The sequence below is a fragment of the Hipposideros armiger genome, unplaced genomic scaffold (genome assembly GCF_001890085.2).
Source record: "Hipposideros armiger isolate ML-2016 unplaced genomic scaffold, ASM189008v1 scaffold_377, whole genome shotgun sequence".
Taxonomy (NCBI): Eukaryota; Metazoa; Chordata; class Mammalia; order Chiroptera; family Hipposideridae; genus Hipposideros; species Hipposideros armiger.
The window spans coordinates 536815-557593 of NW_017731727.1; the positions used below are offsets into that span (position 1 = coordinate 536815).

The window sequence follows — 20779 nt, forward strand, 5'->3', positions numbered from 1 at the left end:
TCTCTCTCTCTAGCTCTCTCTATAGCTGCCGGGCTAGGGCGGGAACAACTGAAAACTCTTTCCCAGGCTCGGAAGAAAAAGTGCTCAGGGAGCCTCGTGGCCAGCCTGGGCTGGCTCGCCTGTGGAAGCGGGAGGAAGTTCCCGGCTCTGAGTGCCTTGGGGGCTCCCAGGCTCTGAGGGAAGGCTGGAGCTCCTGGGGCGAACGCTGCCCTCCAGATCTTCTGCTGAGGCCGGGCCAGCTTCCTAAACTAACTCCCAGACTGAAGGGGAGGGCCGGATCCTCCGGGGGAGCCCAGACGGCGGCTCTGCCAGCCAGCCCCTGTGGTTGGAACTTTCAAAAAGACCAATGTTTCAGCAACTGATTTCTTTTCCAACCCGAAACAGCAGGCCTTTCTGTCCCCCTTGCATGACTGTGGCTGTGGCATGCAGCCCCAGCCTGAGCAGAAGCAGAATTCCAGGGCTGGGGCTCCATAACACCCAAACCACTGGTCAATTCCATTAAATAAAATCAAATAAAAAAACACCGTTTTTGGCATCAGGTGGACTCAAAGCTGGTCTCCTGGCATGGAGAAATTGTGTACCTACTGGGATGGGATGTGCACAGCTGTCTAGAGATGAGAAGTCAGAAGACCATTGGATGAGAAAATCAGGAGACATGGTTTCTCTTTTCAGCTGGTCACTAATTGGCTGTTTGGTTTGGGGCAGGTACCCACCCCACTCTGGGCCTCAGTTTCCTCATCTGTAATGGGAGGGAGTCAGACTGAATGGCTGAAAAAGCCCTATGAGTTCTGAGCCTCTGTGTCTCCATCTAAGATGCACGTGGAAGCAAAAGGTGCAGGCAACCAACCCTGGGAGGGGGAAAGCTCCGGTCTTGAAGAGGCAGTCCCCAGTCCCACGGTGCTCTGGAATCCTTCATTTGCTAGCTATGCCAGTAGGGTGACCTAGGATTCTGTAGGTTTTCATGCCTGGTAAAAATTTCAAAGCTGCTGGCAGCTCCCCCCCCCCCACACACCTGGAAGAAAACCTTCTCAGTCATACTTGAGTGTGAATGAAGAAGGTTCAGAGACAAGCGAGCCTTGACAGGGAGAGAGCTTGCCAGACTGTGCAGCAGGTGTTAGCTGGCTCTGAGGAGAGGGTTCCTGGCTGATGGAGGAAGGGCAGGGGTCAGTGAGGGGACTGGTGACAGAGGGAGGCAAGGCAAGTCAGGGAAGGTTTTGTTCTGGTTCCATATATGGCTTGCCTAAGATGACGAAGGTTTCCCTCTACTGAGTGCTTCCTGGGAGCATCCTGTCAACCTTCACAACCACACTTCTCCCATTTTCTAGATGAAGAAGCTGAAGTCCAGAGAAGTTGTCACTAGCCAAGGCAGAGAGTCTGTCAATGGTAGTCTATCGGACGGAAATGCGCTGTGCTTCATGAGCACATGGTGGCTAATGTCCTTCTCTGCTCCTCAGTGGCGCCTCCATGCCCTTTTGAAGGCAGAGAAGCCCATCCCAGCTCCCTCACAAGGTACGGCACCTCCCATCCCGCTCTAGGATCCTGGCTTCCCAGGATTCAACAGCCCTGAGCACACCTTGCTGCGAATGCTAGACTATGCTAGCAAAGCCTCCCACGTTTGAACAGGAGACTGAAGACACAGCATTTTGGAGACATGGTGATTTCTGTGGGCCAGTTTCAAGTACAATTTCCAGTGCATTAGTTCATTATTCTCTTCCCTGACCTTCATCCTGTTCATCTGGCAAATGATGAGCTCTTCAAAGTCTTCCTGATCCTGATTTCCAGCTGATAGGCCATTATGGCCCTTAGAGAATCACTCTGCCTAAATCAAGGCTGCTTGATCTTGGCAATGAGAACATTTCCTTGGGGGGTGGCTCCTATCTGAGGGCCTCAGTGAGCCAAAGGAGCCTCAAAATCCACATCTTAGGGCATTAGCAGTGACTGGGTCCATTTTGCCTTCCCTCGCTGCTGATTTGGGGCAAGAATTCCCAACAGAGTGGCACATGCAGTGCCCAAGGTTTTACAAGGTGACTTCTTTTCTTTTTGAAGATTTTCTACCCCTGGGGGAAGCCCCCTTAGCCTGTGTCCTCGCAGCTTCCTGCACCTATCCTTCATTATGATCTATTGTAATGAAATTATTATTTGTGTAATGATTATTTGACATCTGTCTCCATCATTAGATTGTAAGTTTCCTGCCTCAGGATCCTGCCTGGTTTGTTGATTGACACTGTGGCTCCTGTGTCTAATGTTTGCTGTGTGTGTGAAAGGAGAAATCCTCCTCCTCTACAAGTACCTGGGGTGGGCAGTCTTAGTCCAGTGCCCCCAGGTGTGCTCCCCAAAATTGTTCGACTGTGGAGCAGGGTGCCCCATTGAGGCAAATTTGGCCAGGAAATGAGAAGGGAGAAGGATGTGGGAATGTACCCTAACAGCTCCTTAGTCCATTCCCCAACACCATTTGGTATCAGGAAAGTATATGCTCGTTTTAATGATTGACTTCTAATGGAAATTTCAAAGACATTTTTATTATGAAAGTATTTTCATGAAAATACTTTCATCTACGCATAGCCCACATGCACTTTCCTTTCCCTTAGAAGTACCTGCTTCTGACTCCTTTGCTTTCCTCACCTGTCTGTCTCCTTCTGTCCATGGTCCTTATAATCAGCCCTCTCACAATTTTATCCAGTTCTTTATTGCAACTGTCACCACCTTCCCTATATTTATAAATTAATATAACATCCCATGGTAATTTTATCTAGCTTCTCTGAATGCTTGCAGTCAGGAAGTACTTTCAGCTATCTAATCTCAATTCTTCATGCTACAGTAGAGGCCTGTTTCCTCTTGTTCTGTTCCTAGTGTGGTTTGGAAACAGCTAGTCACCATCTCTGAGTTGCAACTTTTCTTATATTTGAAGATCAACCTCTCTTTTCTCTCTCCACCACCCTCCGCTCCACCTTCGAACTCCTCTTAGATCCATCATCTTAGTTCCTATAGCCTGGCCCCACAGCCCTCTGAAGTCCCAGGTTTACCTCCTATTGGCTAAAGAAGTCTTATCAGCCTTATCTGGACCCATTACAATCGGCCTCCCTTGGATCACGCTGAGCTCTCAGCTGTCACTTGCCTTGACATTGTGTGGAACCATCCCTCTCCAGTGAAAGCTCTTTGGAGCCCCTCGATCAATGTCTTTGCCCCTCTCCCAGGTGTAGCCTCCCTGCTCTTCTGCAGTCAGGCTGTTTTTCAGACAAGTATCTGACATTTGAAGCCCAGAAAATTTACACCTCAAGCCCCAGAAAGGCGTGCAGCCTGAAGCTCTGTCCCCACTGCCTCTGTACAATGAGAAGCATTCATAACCGAGAAGGAGGCCAGCAAAGGGCAAAGAAAACCCAGACGACCCTCCCCTTTCTTTTTTCTTTACAGTAAATAATTTACAAAAACAAATTTTCCTCCTCCCATGATATACCCACTTTATCACCAGTTCCTAGGGCCAATCTTTACACATTTCCATACTGTCATGGACTATTTTTAGCAAAGGATTAAGTACTAGTTGCCTTGTGGGCTTCAAACTCATTTCTTCCTTTTGACAGAATATTGTCAGTCCTCAAAAAAAAAAAAAAAGAATTTTGTCAGTCCTCTCCTTTTGGACCTGCTGGCCACAAAGGTATTCTCACGGGTGCGAGCAGCTACATGATATGACTTCAGGGGCTCTTTTGAAAGTCCTCGGCCTAAAAATGTCTCCTCTGGCCTGGTTCTGATGATTAGAATTTCAGCATTCGAGATTCATTTCTTTAGCTCAAGTATCACTTCCCCAGAAAGCCTTGTCTGATCCTTTGTTATACTCTCTGACAGAAGCTCATTCCTTTTCCCTCTTGGCATTTAGATTGAAATTATACATTCATTAGTGTGACTATTCAGCTAATGTCCATCTCCCCCACTCCACTGACTATTCATGATGGCCGTGACCATGCCTTTTGTGCATTTCCCAGTCTATTCCCGGTGCCTAACATAGAGCCTGGCACATGGATGGTGTGCAAGACATATTTGTTGTTTACTGAATCTGTTCATTAACTTAAGTGTGAATTCTCCAGAGCACTTGTGGGAACGGGTGTGAGCATGGATGTGCAGGACACTACCTGTGGGGCAGGGGCCCCAGAAAACCAAGGTGGACTGCTGACCATAAGCAACACCCTCCTTCCCCAGGTGGCCTGAGGCTGGTTCCTTTTCCTACCCCAGTTCCCTCTCCTTTCCTGTCTGCTTGAGGCTTCCCTTGTTGCTCAGCCCTGCCCCAGGGCCTTCATTTATTGGGCATCTTGGGGAAAAAGGGTTTGACCCAGATGCAAACAAGGCTAAGACACCCTGCGGGGCCACCAGCAACTTTTTTTTCCAGAGAGACTTGGGCAAATACTATATACAAAAAAGTGTATCCACATTTTAAGAAAGGAAAAAAACTGCATTAAAATTGTAGTCCTCAATATATACCGATAACAAAAGATGAGTACAAGTCACGTTTGACTTCTGCAATTACAAGAGGTGCTCAAAGTAGTTATCATCAGTGTAATTTTAATACAGCTTTTTTCCTTTCTTAAAATGTGTATACGTTTTTTGTTGTTTTTTTTTTTGCGCCCTCTGTATAGTCTTATGGGAACACCATGATACCTCGCTAGAGTTACTCACCTCAAAAGGGCCCTGGTGGAGACTGAGGCCAGAGGTGCACAGATATGAAGCCACACCCCCAGGCTTCTCTGGTGCCAGCCCTCGATTGCACTACCAAGCTCCACCCTCCTGGTTCCAGTGGGCTTTCTCCAGGCACCAAGGGAGATGCCTTCCTTCCCCCTGGCCCTGAAGGCCTCCACCCACCCAGGGCTAGCCCAGCTCCTTAAGCAGAGAGTGCTAGGGGCCAACTTGCTCTGTGTCTGAGAGGGGCAATGAGAAAAGGGCCAAAGTGGGCCTTTTTCTCATTCCTGAACCTTGGTGATTCTGGGTTCCAGCCCAGGAAGAATGGAAAATTTTCCTCGCCATCCCCACCCAAGGCCAGCCCCTTTCTACTCATGAGCCCCACTGGACTGGCAAGGTTCCCCTCCCCGCTCCCGACCAGAAAGCCTGCAGCCACTTCCCACAATGCCAAAGCCAACCCATTCTTTAAGGCTCTGCTGGAAGCTGCCGCCATAAAGAGACTCTCCCTTCCTAGTTTGCTTTGGCACTGCCCAAGCTCTAGACCTGCAGACCCAGGGCGCCATGAGCTTGAAGCCTTTCCCTCAAGGAACAAGAGCTCCAGTGGGGATGCTTTGTTCCCCACCTACTCTGGGTATAGTTGCTTCACTCCCCTGGCTACACTCTCAGCTCCCCACAGCCCAGTCCTAGCCTCTGCTACCTCCCATGTGGGTCCTCTACCACGCTCAGCAGGGAGGCATTCAATAAATCCATAGTAAGTGCTCAATAAATAGCAAGCCCTTGGTCAAATAAGAGAGATTGACTCACTGAAGTGCTTGGTCACTCAGTACAAGGCTGAATGAGGTGCTGCCATCATTCATTTGCTGTGCACCTAGGCAGGCCCAGTACGTTGCCTGAAAACTGAGGAGGGTTTTTTCTTATTTTTTCCCCCCCTTGTTTCTTTTTCCATTGGCACTAACTATGAGCTGAAAGAGCATGGAGGATAGTAGGGAGAAGTGAGGGGCTGGAAGCCTGGGAGCGGTCTCAAGGAAGGGAAATTCTGCACCTCCAATACTGACTGAATTCTGGCTGTGATAGAGGGGACACGAGGAGCCCTGCTCTCCCGAGCCCTGAGATGGTGGTCTTGAACTTGCCTGAGGGTTTATGTGTCTGAGCTTCGGATGCAACCATACCCACTGGTTATTCCCATGCTACCGTTTTTTTTTTAACGTTATTTCGTGTTTCTTCTTTCTCTGACTGGAGAGCAGCATCCTCAGCTATCCTCGGCCTCTGAGGCATTTACCCGCTAGCATCACAATGAGACAGGTTGGGTAAAGACAAGGGAAGACAAGAAGAGGACCTACTGGTTTCGTCACAAACTTTGAGCCAATGAAATATTAGATTCATGGGGCTATTCTGTGTTGTAGGTAGTCAAATCAGCTTATTAGAAAAACATGTCATAGAATCCAGCCAGCCTGACTTCACCGGGGGCTCAGTTGTACCAAGGCAGTAATGTAATTTATGGAACAGGCCAGGAAGACAGCTGAGAATCATTGTGAATTCAGGCCAGCTTGGGGACTTGGAGACTTCATGGAGAATGGATTGGGAATTGGCACTTTTAGGGCCTACCTTTAAACAGCTCCTCCAGCTTCTGGTAAACCCCTCTGCCTAGGGTCCCCAGAGTAGTTCCTGAACCAACAAGCAGATACAAAAGGAAGAGGGACTTGAGACCTGTTCTGGGCCTCCCCCTGACTCACCAGGCTGTCCATTTAGCAACATACTTCCCCCCCCCCACAAGCCATAAAGGACACTAAGCCCACAGCAGCTCACCCACCTGCCTACATTTACTGCTGAGTGTGGGAGTTCCAAGGGAATCACCTTTGCAGCCTGGTACTTGCCTCTGAGCAGACTGCTTGACTGCCACTAGGGAGAGCAGGCTTTTCCTTTGGGAGTATGAGGAGCTCAACCTAGACCCCCAGCAGGCTTCTGAATGCCTGGCCCCAGAGAGGCCTGCCACTGACAAGCAGAAGCTTGATGCTTCAGGAACCTATCTCTGTTACATAAGGCACTACACGAGATATGAGTCAGGGCCCTCAGGCTGGCCTTGGCCCAGTCTAGTCTGGGAGTGAGGCTAAATGGGAGGTGTGTGTGTGTGTGTGTGTGTGTGTGTGTGTGTGTGTGTGTGTGTGTAAGCCAGGAAGGAGTCGCTGGAACCATCTCCCTTCCTCTCACTTCTCACCCCCTTCTTCCTCAGGGATAACGGTAGCCAATCACTGGCCTAGACAGCTCAGGGGAAATCCCGGCCAGACCCCTAAGCTGCGAGCAGCTGCTCTCCATCTCCCCTGAAGAGCAGACAAGAGGAAGCGGGTTGAATACCCAAGGCTATTGGCAAGTAAATTCTTCCTTGGAGGAAGGATGGGGAAGGTCCCTGTGGTGCTCTGTCCACAGGCAGGGGCCTGATTTCAAGCTGGGCCTATTTGAGGAAAGTAGCTCCCAGGGGAGGAAGGCTGATAGCGTGCCTGGGGCATCAATGACCAAACAGGCTTCCAGCTCTTGTTTCCCTTTGGGCTAGTGTCTGCACAACGGGAAGCTTCCCATTCAGTCTCCCGTACAGGCGGTGATCTCACACCTGCACTGTTTCCAAAAGAGCAATAGCTACTTTGGGGCAGGGATCTCCAGCTAGAAGATAGAAAGGAATTTGTCTTGTCTGCTGATAAGATTCTCTCCTGCCTGGATTAACATTTGGAAAACCTTGCTTTCTGCTCTCAGAGACCCCCATCTCATCTCTAGTCGGACTCCTTAACTAAGCTAGACAATGGCCTCCACAAGCCATTTTCCCTGTCCCGGCTCCTTCTCTAACCTGCCTCGAGGCTGACATCTAGCCTTCTGGACTTCACAAGGTTCCCATTAATCAATGGGGTTCTATGGAGGGCCTGCTCTGCCAAAGCCGTGGACCCACAGTGAAGCCCTAACCCTTCTCCCATTATTGCAAGCATTGGGACAGCACAACATGTCCTGGGCCATTATTGCTGTCTTCATCTAAAAGGGAAATTTTGTCTTTTTGACCCCTGTGGTCATGGAGTGCTCTCCCTTGAGTATACCAAGCACACAGAGTGCCCCACCAAGCTTCAGTCCCACTTAGCATGTTGGCTTCTCTGGGGCTCAAGAGGCTATATTGCATGAGACCAACCACTTAGTTATGTAAACCCAGCCAGCGATTGCAGATCATGGCTTTGTAGTTATCTTGAGAGATGTCTTATATATGAGGAGAAAGTTCAGGTAGGAGCAGAATTGCGATGAGCAAACACAGCACAACGGCCACCACCAGGTGCAGACACACCGCCCTCATTCCTCTCAGCCAGCCCACAAGGTGGGGGTTAGGGCTCTGCTGAGCTCCATCACTCAGGGGACCTGGAGGCCCTGGCAGTCTTGGCCAGACACATCCACATGTCCATCTCCATTGACCCAGACTCCCTGGCCTTCAGGACCCGTTCTGGAAAGGAGCCAATGCTCTACCTGGAATTGAGAGTTTGTTAGTTTATCTGGAAGTGCAAATATAAGCAGGAGTGTTAACCTTCTCTCCAGGTGGAGAGGGAAAATAAGGTCAACCTGGAAATAGTTATTTTCTGAGGTGTGGACTCATATGGGTCCACTCCTGGCAAACTGGAGAAGCAGGTAAAATTCATGCTCTGGTCCTGCCACCTTTCTTTAACAGCATGAACCTTCCATCCAGACCTCCTGAGCCCTCATGCTGTCCAGAGCCCCTTACTGCAACAGGCCTTTCATGGACTCTGGCCTCGTCTCCCTACCTCGCTTCTCCAAACTTGGCCTTCCCATGTCCCAGTCCCAGAAAACCCTACCCCCTGTGAGCCGTCACCCTGAACGAAGTTCTGATGAACAAATCCACACAAAGTTGTCAATGATGAGTAAAGATGTCACTTGTTAGTCCTTTAAAAAGTGAGCCCTGGGGCATAAACCAGGGAAACCCTGGCCATTCATGAGAGAGACACACTAAAACTTTTTGCCTGTCCCTTATTCATGAGCATCCAGAAAACATAGCATTTCTCCCATAAAACTTGTATTTCCATCACTTTGTTAAACGTCTTAACTTTCTTTACATTATAATCATTAACACGAGCAGCTGACTCAGGTAGGGCACATTCTACCCAAAGAAACAGACATTTGCTCATTTCATGAGAGTTACCATATTTCTGTGGACTGACTATGACTTAGAGGACCACAAAACTGGGTTGAAAAGTAGGTGCTGGACAACTCCAGTCCTAGGAAGAGACCAAAAATAATTGAAAGAAGGGACTCAAAAAAATAACTGTACACCAATGTTCATAGCAGCATTCCTCACCAAAGCCAACAGGTGAAAACAACCCAGGTGTCCATGGACGGATGAATGGATAAACAAAATACAGAATATCCATACACTCAAATATTATGTAGTCATAAAAGGAAAGAAAGCACTGACATATGCTACAACATGGATGAACCTTGGAAACATGATACTAAGTGAAAGAAGCCAGAGACAAAAGGCTACCTATTGTATGATTCTACTTATATGAAATAACTAGAATAGGCAAATTCAGAGACAGAAAGTAGAAAAGAGATTACCAGGGGCTGGAGCGAGGGGAGAATGGCGAGTTAGTGTTTAATAGGTACAGAGTTTCTGTTTGGGATTTTGACAAAGTTCTGGAATTGGACAGTGGTGATGATTGCACAACACTGTGAATGTCACTAATGCCACTGAATTATATACTTAGAATGGTTAAAGTGACAAATTTTGTTACATACAATTCACTGCTATATGTGTAATAAATACATATATAATACACAGATAGTTTATACACATTTTATATATGGTAGGTGTGCTGGTAGAGCACTAGGGTCACTCATAGGCCTCTTAGCACATGGAATTCCCATCTGTGCCTCAGCAAAAAGACAGTTTCTTTTATACTGAGGTTCTGATGAGGTATCCAAACCAGGAATGTTAAGTTGCAAATGCATTTGTGTTTTTAATAGGAAATGTGCCTTAATCTAAGAGTGCCTATTCTTTGTGAGACCACTAGGCACTCAGGAAATAGTTATTTTAAATTACCTTGGGCTAGGGAAGGACTTTTGAAGCTTGATACCAAAAGCAAAAATCACAAAGGCAAAGAAAGGCAGGCTTAACCACATAGAAACCCAAAACCTCTCAACAGCAAAGAACTCCATCGTCAAAATCAAATGTCAAATTAGTTGACAAAGGGTTGCAATCTCTAATTCAGGGTTTCTCACGGTGTGGTCCACATACCACTGTGCTATGGGAGAGGAGTTTTAGATGGTACCTGGACAGAGAGCTGAATCTTAAAAGAGTATGAATTTAGGCACTACAGCAGGTAGGCAGGGGAGTAGCTTTGCCTCTCAAATCACACCGTGTAAGTCGCTATGTCCTCAGAAGTCAGGCCCAGGAATATTACATTTATGAAATCATGAATTCTAAGACTCACTTAGAAAAACACAAATTTATTTTTATGCAATAATTTATTTCTTGGCGACCTGATCTCTCCCCTTACTACTATATATCAACTCAATAGGGAAGGTTAAATGAATCTAGCATGCATAAAGCAATTAGAAATCTTTGCTATTGTTATTTTCTGAGCGTCCAAGTGTGGGAACCGGTGGGTGCCAGCTGAGAAGCTTAAAGGTAGGCTCCTAGGGCTTTTAGAGCTGAAAGGGAACTCCAATTCAGAATATCTCAGACTCTCCTGGGCAGGTGTGCTCAGGGACAGAAGGCAGAATAGAGCTGATTAAGAAGTTTTGGATAAAATCTTAGAAATAAATTTGAGGTTACAACAAAAGAATATGGCAAAAGCTCCCCTTTCAGCTTGCTACACCTTACTGATCAGAGAATTAAGGCCCCTCAAATTCCAACTTTGCCAGTTTTTTTCATAGGCTACATTTAAATTGGAAATTTTAGCTGTTTGCCCAGCATATTTTATTTGCCACCTAAGTTTTCCACTTTTAGATGCATTTTCAAATGATAAGGTAGAGTCCCCTAATAATAGGGTGACAAGCCATCCCTGTTTTCCTGGGACTGTCCAAGTTTGAGCATTGAAAGTCCTGTGTCCTTAAACAAGATGGTTGTTCTCCCTACCTAATAAGCACATTTTAATAATTTGGCTAGTCTCTTGGCTAATATTTACCTCTGCTTAACAATGCTTTCTTAATAGACAATTCTGTAGCGTCTGATTGATCTTAGGTAGAGTTTTGCTCTGCTTTTCATTGTGAGGCATTGGACAAGTTCCTTATTTTCCCAAGCCTCAATTTCCTTCATTATGAAATGAAGAAGGGTGGCAATAGTACCCATTTCATTGTGTTGGTATAAATATTAAATGAGATTATGCAGATATAATGCTTAGTGCATACTGCAAATGCTCAGTAAGTGTTAGCTATTCATCTATTATAGTTATTAGTTACTTAACACAAGATTGAAGGGATAGTGTTTAAAACACACCTTCCAATAGTTTAGCAATACCATCAAGCTGCACGCCCATTACCACTGATTCATGTGTATATACACAGCACTATCCGTCAGGACTTCTTCCAGGCTATTAGAGTTATACATGTGGTTCAAACCAAAAAAAAAAAGAAAAATCACATTTACATTTTTTTTTTTAGCTGAGCCATCCTGCCACCGGTTGGCAGCTCAGTGGCAGCTCAGCAGCAGCTCAGCTCAGGCCGTGAATCAAACCAGGGACCCTGTTTCTCAGAGCTCAAATGCTTGCGCAAACTCTTAACCAACTGAGCCACTCAGCCGGCCCAGATTTAAATCTTAATAAGGGTTTTCCAAGACTAAGTTCAAGTTGTAAAATCTTTACATTTTATAATTGTTACGCTGACAATTAAGCAGTCATCTAACCAAACCAAACCAAACCAAACAAACAAACAAACAAAAAACCTTTATTGAGTAATGGCTGTATAACTGGAAATCCAGGGAAAACCAAGTGAGTATAAAACACAACCCTACCCTCAAATTGCTTATACTCCATGTTCCAAGAACACCAAGAGCTAAGTTTGGAACAAGAGACAGGTCAAAGCAGACGAACCAGATAGAAATCAAGAATGTGCCCCTCCCTTCCCTCTCCAGAATATGAGCCCTTCCAGCAGGGAAATGAAGAGGTGGCCTTCAAAGTAGACAAATTAAAAGAAAAAACAACACCCAAGCAGGAATTTGAAATATCAGATCATTAAATGGAATAGAAATAAAAATGATGGCATTTGAAATATCAAATCGTTAAGTGGAACAGAAGTAAAACTGACGGCTTAGGTATAAATATAGAAACCCAGGGAATAAATGAAGAAAGAGGAAATTTTCACTCCGGAGAAGGCTGTCCTGCTTAGATATTGGAGAAGTCCCGTGACCAAGCAATAACGGTCTTCTAGTTTTACTAAGGAGCAGGTCACTCTAGACAAAACCTAAACAAAATTCAGAATCCCCAATCTCTAAGGTCCCAGTTGCCACGAAAAAAGCAAGAATGCTTCATCCTGCGAGAACTATAAGGCTATCACCACTCCCCACAAGGAAGGGCTTGCTGTTCACTGCTTAGCTGTTTGGGACAAAGAGTAGCTCTGATCCCAGGAGGCAGGGTGCTCAGGTTCAGTCACCTTCCCAATGATTCGCTCTGCTCCCTTTACCAATGCCCTTAGTGCCCCCACCCCTACCCTGTAGCATTTCTGGGCTTTGCCAAAAACCAAGCATCAATAGACAGGTGTCAGTGGACCAGGTGACAAAGGAGATCTTTCTGTTCATGAAACGCAGACAACGAGAAAGCCTCCCAAGGTGTGGCACAAGAGAACACTTTGATCTTAGGCTCTCAGCCTCACACCTCACTCACCTAGATCTGACCCTCCTAGGCCTGGAGCCTAGGAACCAAGCTGGGGAAGTGTCCCCTTGTACACATCATCAAGGATATTTGGGGCAGTTTATCTCCCAGTTGAAAGAGTGCAAATGTGACAGGTGCTCTTTCCAGGTGTCTCTGCCATCCCCCCCCCCATACACACCCCTACTCTCCTACCAAGCCCAGCTGGATTGGTAGGAGCCTGCTAGGGCTTTCACTCGGCATGGCTACAGCACCTGTGGTCTGAATACATTTGTAGTAATCTTTCACCAGAAATGAAGATTCCTTAGAAATCTTCATACGTGGCCTGGTTTCTTTGAGAAAATGGGACAAATTGATGTCTAAAGTGAAATAATAGATGAGAAGGGACTTTGATCGCATTGAAAACGCCTGAGAAATACAACTTGTTATGATAATGCTAACAAAGTCGGCAGCCCTGCTGGTCCCCTCCTGGAACTTCTGGAGCTGAGGAGGCAAACAGTCTGAGCACTAAGTGAGGGTAGTTTCTGCCCATCTCGAGAACTTTTCAAATTTTATATTTGTGCCTCACTGAAAAGCCATCCAATTATTCAAATACACTATAGGTGCTTACAATTTCTTATTACCTTACCTGAGCACACCACCTGCCCATGACCTGGAATCTCAGAACCAAAAGGAACCTTAGAGACCAGAGAGGTCAGGTGACTTGCTGAGGCTCACACAGTGAGGTAGAGCCATAACTTGTACTACATACAATCCAGGTCTCCCACAGCATGGTTCTCTTTTTTTGTACATAACCTGCACCTTTGAGAAAAAATAAAATCCACCCTGTATACACACACACACACACACACACACACACACACAGGTGCCCTGTTTCCATGGCTCCAAGAACCCCAAACTCAAGGTGGCTGGGTTTCCTGAAGTTGCCTCCCCTGCCTCGAAATTGCCACAGTTGTCCCGCCAAAGACTGGCTCTTACCAAAGTGTCACAGACTAGAAGACAGCAGCCACTTTGGGGCTTCCCATTGTGTTTGTCCCCTCCCTTCTCCTTTCTTTGCCCTTCAGCAGGATTTCTAGACACGCTGAACGCACACACGTGTGATGACATGGATTCATCCACCCTCCTGTCCTAGAATGTTCCCTGGGGCTGCTTTTAGCTATCATGGCAATTGAAGGCTGTGATCCATAGAGGGGGTGGGGGTCCCCCCATCCAGAGTCTCGAGAAATTCTCACTGGTCTCTATTTTTTCTTATTCCCCCTCCGCCAGCACATCAGCAGCTGTTTAATTTGTCTTGACATTTTGCTTGCCCTCACTCTTAGTCAAGGCCACTCAGTAATTTAGAAGTCCTTGCAGTTTCCATCCGATTTTGCAAATTTAGAAATGGGCTTTTGAGAAGGGTGGAACTTAGATCCCAAGAGCACCCCGCTCCAGAATCTCCAAAGTGATAGGGGAAATTATGCATTGGAGGAAGGGGTGCCGCCAGCTACCCCTAAACCATCGAGAGCTCTCGTCACCTTCTAGACTCCAGCACCTCCGTAGGAAAGCCTCTGCAGGAACCAACCCTTCAAAACAGAGCTCCCACCTGCCAGGAGTTCCCTCAGCCCCACAGGATTCAAAGGAGCCTTGAGGTCCAGTCACAGCAGCCTGTGAGACCGACCTCCCCAGTGCCCCGGTGGCCCCTTCTGTCAGGTGAGAGTCCAGCAGAGGCTGGTGCGAGCCCGGAAGCGTGCCCACCCATCCGGCCGGCCACCCACCTGTGGAAGAAGAGCAGGATGGAGAGCATGGTCTGGTCGATGTTGCGGTTGCAGATGCCTTCGTTGAGCAGGTAGCAGGGGTCCCGCAGCACGGGCTCCAGCGAATCCTGCCGCATGATGTTGTTGAGCTTGTCGGTGTTGAGGTTCTCGAAGATCAGCTTCTCTTGCAGCTGCCGAAAGTTGCTCACGGTAGGGATGCCGGGGTTGTTGTTTTCCCCGCTGCTGTCTCCCAGCCCGCTCCGGTGGGCCAGGTCCAGACAGCAGTTGCAGCAGTCGAGACCGACAGGTGAGCGGCAGTCGGTCTTGGGCCGGGCCATCTTCTCAGGGTCCGGGGCCGCCTGGCCTGCCAGGTCGGGGGCGGCTGGCAGGTGCGCGCCCGCCGGGCTGTCCTGAGGGGACTCCAGGGTGTCTGGAAAAGACAAGCTGCGAGAAGAGTTGGAAATTAGCGCCTGCAGCCAACCACCCTCGGATCGGCCCCCTTCTGGCTGTGCTGCTCCGGGTGCGAATAGAAACAGCTGGACAAACAGTTCAGAGCGGATCCTTGGGGCTCACTTCCTTCTCTTCCTCCTCCTCCTTCTCCCCCTTCACTAGAGGCCCGGGCCGCCCCCCTAAGGTGCCGCACGCGGCCTCAACGTTGTCCTAAGTTTCCCAAGTGTGATCGGGGCTCGGGGCGGACCTGTGGCAGCAGGAAGGGCGGGCAGCACGGCCGAGGGAAAGTCGAGGCGCGCCCTCGTTCCCTCCTCCTTGATCCCTCCCTCCCCCTGCTCGCTGGCTCGCCCTCTCTCGGGTTCCCCTGGGCTCTGCCGGCGGAACGGTGGCAGGAGCCGAGCGCGAGTGAGCCAGAGAGTGAGCTGCACGCCCAGGAGCCCGCACCGGGCCGTGACAGCCAGTAAATTACCCCCGGGGGGCCGGCAGAGACCGCTCCTGCGTCGCTTTCCCGGCGGGCTCCGGCCTCAGGCCGGCTCCGTCCTGCCCCCAACTCCCCGCCCGCCTCACCCACGCGCCCTCACACCCACACCGCGGCTCACACCTTCGCCGGCTCTCGGGGGAGCCCGGCCCCGCGCTCCCTCCCTCCGCGCGCCCGGCGCCTCGGCTCGGGCTCTCTCGCCGCTCGCGGCGCATCCTCCGCCAGAAATCTACGAGCCGCCACACCGGGGCCGCCGCGCCACCCCGCTCTCGAGCTCGGCGGGAGGGCAAATGTCCCTTGTCCCACCGCGGACGGGTCCCCCTACAGGAGAGACGCCGCCCTCCAGTGCCCGTCTAGTTACAGTTTTACACCGCCGCCCTCCACAAGCCTCTTTTCGGGGGCTGCAAAGAGAAAGCCTGGTTTCGAGGGGTGAACAGAACGGTTGCCCCAGAAGAGAGTCTGAGCGTGCCAGGCGCACACAGGAGTACCCAATAAATGCCTTAAACAGAACTCACAGAAGCACGCTCAAACTCTCCTGGGTTCTTGTCCCTTTCTTCTCACTTCTCTTATCTTCCCCCCACTCGCTCTCTCCTCTCTTCCCTGAACCCCATCAGAGGCGATCGCTGTCCTAGCTTCCGGGAATGCCAGCTCCCCCGGCCGGCTCCCCGCTGCCCGGCCCCTTCTCCCTCCCTGGATTTTCTCTCTTCCCAATTCGCCCCCTTCCCCCGGCCCCGCACTCTTCTCTCTGCACTTCTTATCCCTTTCTTTCTTTCTTTTTTCCCTCTCTCTCGACCCATTTCGCTCTTCCCTTTCTTTTTTGCCCCCTTTCTTTCCTTATGTCTTTTTCTCCTTTTTCGTATTTCCTCATTTACCCCTTTGCGCCCCGGTTCTTTTTCTCTTCTCAAAGTCTTCCCCCTTCGGTTCCCGCATTTTATTTTCCCCTCGCTTTCCTCACCTCTGCTCTCCGTCTTTCTCCTCAGTTTTGTCCATTTCTCCTCATTTCACTTTATCTTCCCCTATGTTTTTCAAACTTGCTCTCCTTCCTTCTTCTTTTCCAATCCTTCACCTTTCAAGACACACGGCGACCGGCTCTTTGTAAGCACGGTGGGGGGTGGGGGGAGAGGGCGTCGTGAAAGTATCCATTGCTGTTACAGCTGAGGTAAAGGTGAAAGGGCAGATTTGTGGAGAGCAAGGCAGACTCGTGGCCTGGGTCATACATATACCCCAGCTTTACAACATGGGGGAATGTTCTGGGTGGGCAAAGTGGTAGACTTCCAGGACTTAGAGACAGTTGCAATACTCTGACTATATAGGATGCCATAATTATTGGTTCCTGAAAAAAGTTCAAAGTATTCATGGTGTTCAGTTTTCACATAAAACTCAAATGGATTTTAGTTTCAGTTGGCACTCCCCACCCCCCTTCAGCTCGCTCCTTTCCCAAGCTCACTGCCCCGGTAATAGAGCAGTATATGCTGCCATCTTGTGTTCTAGACGTTGAACATTTTCTGCCTGGGGCACAGAGTTACCGGTAGATCTTTGGGAGATGCCTGCAAGAGGTGCCTCCTACTGAAATCCACACCGCATTGGTTCTGAGCGTAGCAGGAAAAGACGGTAGATACTTTACACTACCAAGTTGAACACGTCTTATATGGGATCTATAAGATTCTGTGGGTCTCATATGGGATCTTTCCCTCCCCGCCCCCGCACAGTTTTCGGAAATGAAGGGAGGGCAGTACTCTACTCTGCTGTAGGGGCCAGAAAACCAAAAACAAGCTACATCCCTGACTTCTGACAAAATCCCAAATCAGAGATGAAAGAGGCATTTGGAGGTCACTGACCAGACCAGCGAAGCTAAGAGCATGGACCTTGAGTTCTCACAAACTGCTGAGGATTCGGTTTGCTCTCTCAACAGCCAATCCTTTAGAAGCCTTAATTATCCCTTCTTTTTCATTGCCTTTTTTTAAAGCTGATGCATTAATTTCCCCTTTTCTTCTTCATTGTCTTTTTTTAAATAATGTTTTTGGGTAAAAGCCAGAGGAGGTAGTAGAATATGAAATTTCATATGTATTGTGTAGACTTATAGCCTACTGTATTATTTTTTCATTACAGTGCTTATGATTTTCCCTCTTGTTTATAATTATTTTGTGTTAAGCATTATAACAAAATATATTGGTTCCATAAATGTTTATTTAAGTTGTGTTTTGAGAACTGCTGGGGCCTCTTGCTTCTAGACTTGCCTGCATCCTCTTATCTCTGTGCATAACCTTGGGATGAGGCCCTGGTGGAAGTATTTCCTTCTTGGCATTTGGCACTATTAAACTCAAGATCTTGTCCCCTTGACATTTCTCTGGTTGTAGTCCTTGTTCTCAAGCAGTATTGTTAATAATTCAGTACAGCTTTGCGTACAATATCCAGGCTGATGAAGAGCAAATATAACTTACAGAAAAATCTAGATAGTTCAGAGATAGAGTTCAGAAAGCTGTCATATGTTTGCATATGAGTCCAGCTTGTATTGACATATAGCCTACCTCCATGGGAAGGCTGACTGAACAGGGCTCCCATGGCTCCTTTTTGTGGAGGCTTGCTTTGTTCACATATATTGTGTTGGATAGAGAGACTCAAAGTAGGATTTTGCATAAACCCAGCTACTGCGTTTCCCTGAAAATAAGACCTAGCTGGAGAAGAAGCCGTAGCATGATTCCTCCAGGTTATGGAGGGCACACACCCCTCACATGAGGGTTTTATGACCTGTTTCAGGGAGAAGGGTGCCTTTCCCACAAACTCCTTCAGCTTAAAATATGCAGTATGCCATATTTTGGCACCTATATTCATGCCATGGCTTATTTTCCAGCTAGGCCTTATTTTCAGGGAAACAGGGTAGCAGAGGGGGGTTCCGCTTCCAGACAGAGCTGGTGACTTTCTGGGTGGAGCAGAAAGCAGATACAAAGGCCGCCTCCTTCTCTGATGGAGCCATTGGACACTTACTCTGCACTTGCCCTGTGCCAGGTACCGTGTTAGTGCTGGTTCAGAGGTAAATAAGACACAGACCAAGCCACCAAAGAGCTCATGTTCTAGCTGGCAAACAGATACATAAACAGACAAAAACAGTACAAATGGGAAGTGATGATGGAGTCCTGGTGTGTGTGTGTGTGTGTGTGTGTGTGTGTGTGTGTGGCGGGAGGAGGGATGGTCGGGGGGAGCACATGCTGTGGGAAGGTGGAGGAGGGGTTAGCTCTGGAAGGCAGGAAGGGCAATCTAGTTGGAGAGAGTGGAGAACAGAGGCCTGAAGATGAGAACAGCATGTATTCTGGGGGCCAGGTGCGAATTACAAAGCAGGTCGCTGTTACTGGAGAAAAAGATGTGAGAGATGGAACAGTGAGAGTGGAGGCTGGGAAGGTCTCAGGGAACCTCGTGTGATACATTGAGGAAATCCTCTCACTTCACAAGTTTGTCATGCATTTAGCAATTATTAAGAAAAAGAACAGATATCATTTATTTAGTCTTGGCTCTATGCTAGGTACTTTACATGTATTATCTCATTTAGTCCCCAAAACAACCCTATGAAGTAGGTATTGTGATTCCAGTGATGAAATGGGCTCGGAAAAAGATAAAGAAGCTCTCAGGTCACATAAGTAATAAGTAGTGGTGATCGGATTTGAACCCACAGTTTTCTGACTTCAAAGCTTGTGCCTTTAACCATTCAGTGACTTTCTAATGATGGGTTTACCAAACATTTGCAAAGCATAACATCTGTTTTAAAAAGATGGCATACTCAAAAACTGCAGTCAAGGATTTACTGACTAATATATTTAAAGGCTTTGTATTTATGCTGTGGAGAACTAAGGAGGAAATTGTCAAATCCGGTATAGTAATTAATACTATAATAGCTGAATTCTTTATTAGCTACCATGTGCCGGGCGCTGTACTAAGTGCTTTACGTGGTATCATCCAATTTAATTACCACAACCACCTTGTGAGTTAGATAATCCGATCATCCCCACCTAAGAGATGAGGAGACTCAGGCACAGAGAGGTTATATAGCACATTTACAGAACGGGTGGCTGCCCTCTATGCAGTTACAGTCTAGTTAGGTTCAAGTTCAGGTGCACAACAGTGATTTTTAGGCAAGACAATTTCCCTACCATCGATATTCAATTTGATAAACTTTTCTTAACTGAGGAAAGCGCGTTATCCTTCTTGAAACTTTGCACAATTGTTCATCACAGATTTGTAGAATATTATAGCTAATAAGGGTTTTAAAATGTCTAGATCAGGGGTTCTTAACCTTTTTGTGTGTGCGAAGGACCCCTCTGACAGTATAGGGAAGCCTGTGGACCCCTTCTCAGATTGAGGTGTCAAACAATGTTTTTAGATATATAAAATTCATAGGATTACAAAGGAAATCAATTATATTGTTATGCAATTATAAAAATATTAAAGAGAAAATTGTGATATCACAATTATATAAGTACTTGTTATTAATGTAGTAAATAACAAGTTCTAGATGCAGCTCTGATAACCATGGTGACTTTGAAGTAATGATGAGTGTAAAAATAAAGACACCTGTATTGACAGTAATGTGACATGAAACTGTTTTCTACTGGTAAGAAAGTCACAGATACTGCTTATACTACTGTGCTCTGTTCTCTGCATTTGTAATTGAAGGAAATATAAATTTCAGCTAGAGGTTGGTGAAAGTAAGGATGTGATATTTTTCCACTGAAGCTTATTATCCTCTGAATTTTTAAGAACCTTTGTTCTAGACCAACCACCTTATAATATTAATAACAATAACTAACATGAATGAGCCTTTACTATTTGCAAGGCACTGTGCTAAGGGGCTTTACAACCGTTTTCCATTTATTCCTTACAGTAAGCCTATATGAGGTGGCCTCGCTTTATAGCTTTCAGAGAGATCTAATTAATTTTCCAAGGTTACGCAGTTGGCAAGTGGAAAGGAACGACGGAAATTTATTTTCTTACAGTTCTGGAGGCTGGAAGTCTGAGATCAAGGTGTCGGCAAGATTGGTTTCTACTGAGGCTGCTCTCCTTGCCTCATAGATGGCTGTCTTCACGTTATCTTTCCTTGCATGTGTCTGTGTCCAAATTTTCTTTTCTTAGAAGGACACTGGTCATAGTGGATTAGGGCTCAGCTTATTGATCTTGTTTTAACTGACTTACCTCTTTAAAGATCCCATTTCCAAAGATGCAGAGGTACTGGGGAATAGTACTTCAACATATAGATTTGGGGGGCACAATATAGCCCATAGCAGATCCCCACCGCAAGGATTCCGATCCAGTAGGTCTGGGGTGGGGACAAGGGATCAATAATTTTAAAAGGTCCCCAGGTGATTCTTATAGACAGCCAGGTTTAGGAGCTATTGTGTTCCCAACCACAAACTTTTTTTTTTTAATGTGTCGACAATAAATATAGATGCTCAATAAATGTTTGTTGGTGGATTGATCAAGGGGTGCGGGAGACCGGCTCCCACAAGTCCAGGGGTTCCCTCAGGTGGAGACGGAGTCGGCGAGGAAAGAACGCTGAGACAGAGAAGCGCTTTTCAAGAATTAATGTCTCGCATGGCTCAGTTGGTTAAGAGCTCGCTCAA

The 20779-nt window shown here is 47.3% G+C and overlaps 1 protein-coding gene across 3 annotated transcripts in view; it reads right to left on the bottom strand.

The window, feature by feature from the left end:
- TSC22D3 (TSC22 domain family member 3) overlaps positions 1–15755 on the bottom strand; it is a 61681-nt gene extending 45926 nt beyond the window's left edge. The window contains exons 1-2 of one of the 3 annotated variants that reach the window (XM_019662453.1): positions 15686–15755; positions 14264–14686 (exon numbers count right to left, since the gene is read on the bottom strand). In XM_019662453.1, the coding sequence (XP_019517998.1) occupies positions 14264–14580 (317 nt within the window). In that variant the 5' untranslated portion in view covers positions 14581–14686; positions 15686–15755. Of the gene's footprint in view, positions 1–14263; positions 14687–14939; positions 15143–15293; positions 15449–15685 lie in introns of those variants that run through there. The other 2 variants (XM_019662448.1, XM_019662451.1) reach the window with 2 other exon arrangements.
- Between the last annotated feature and the right edge of the window lie 5024 nt (positions 15756–20779).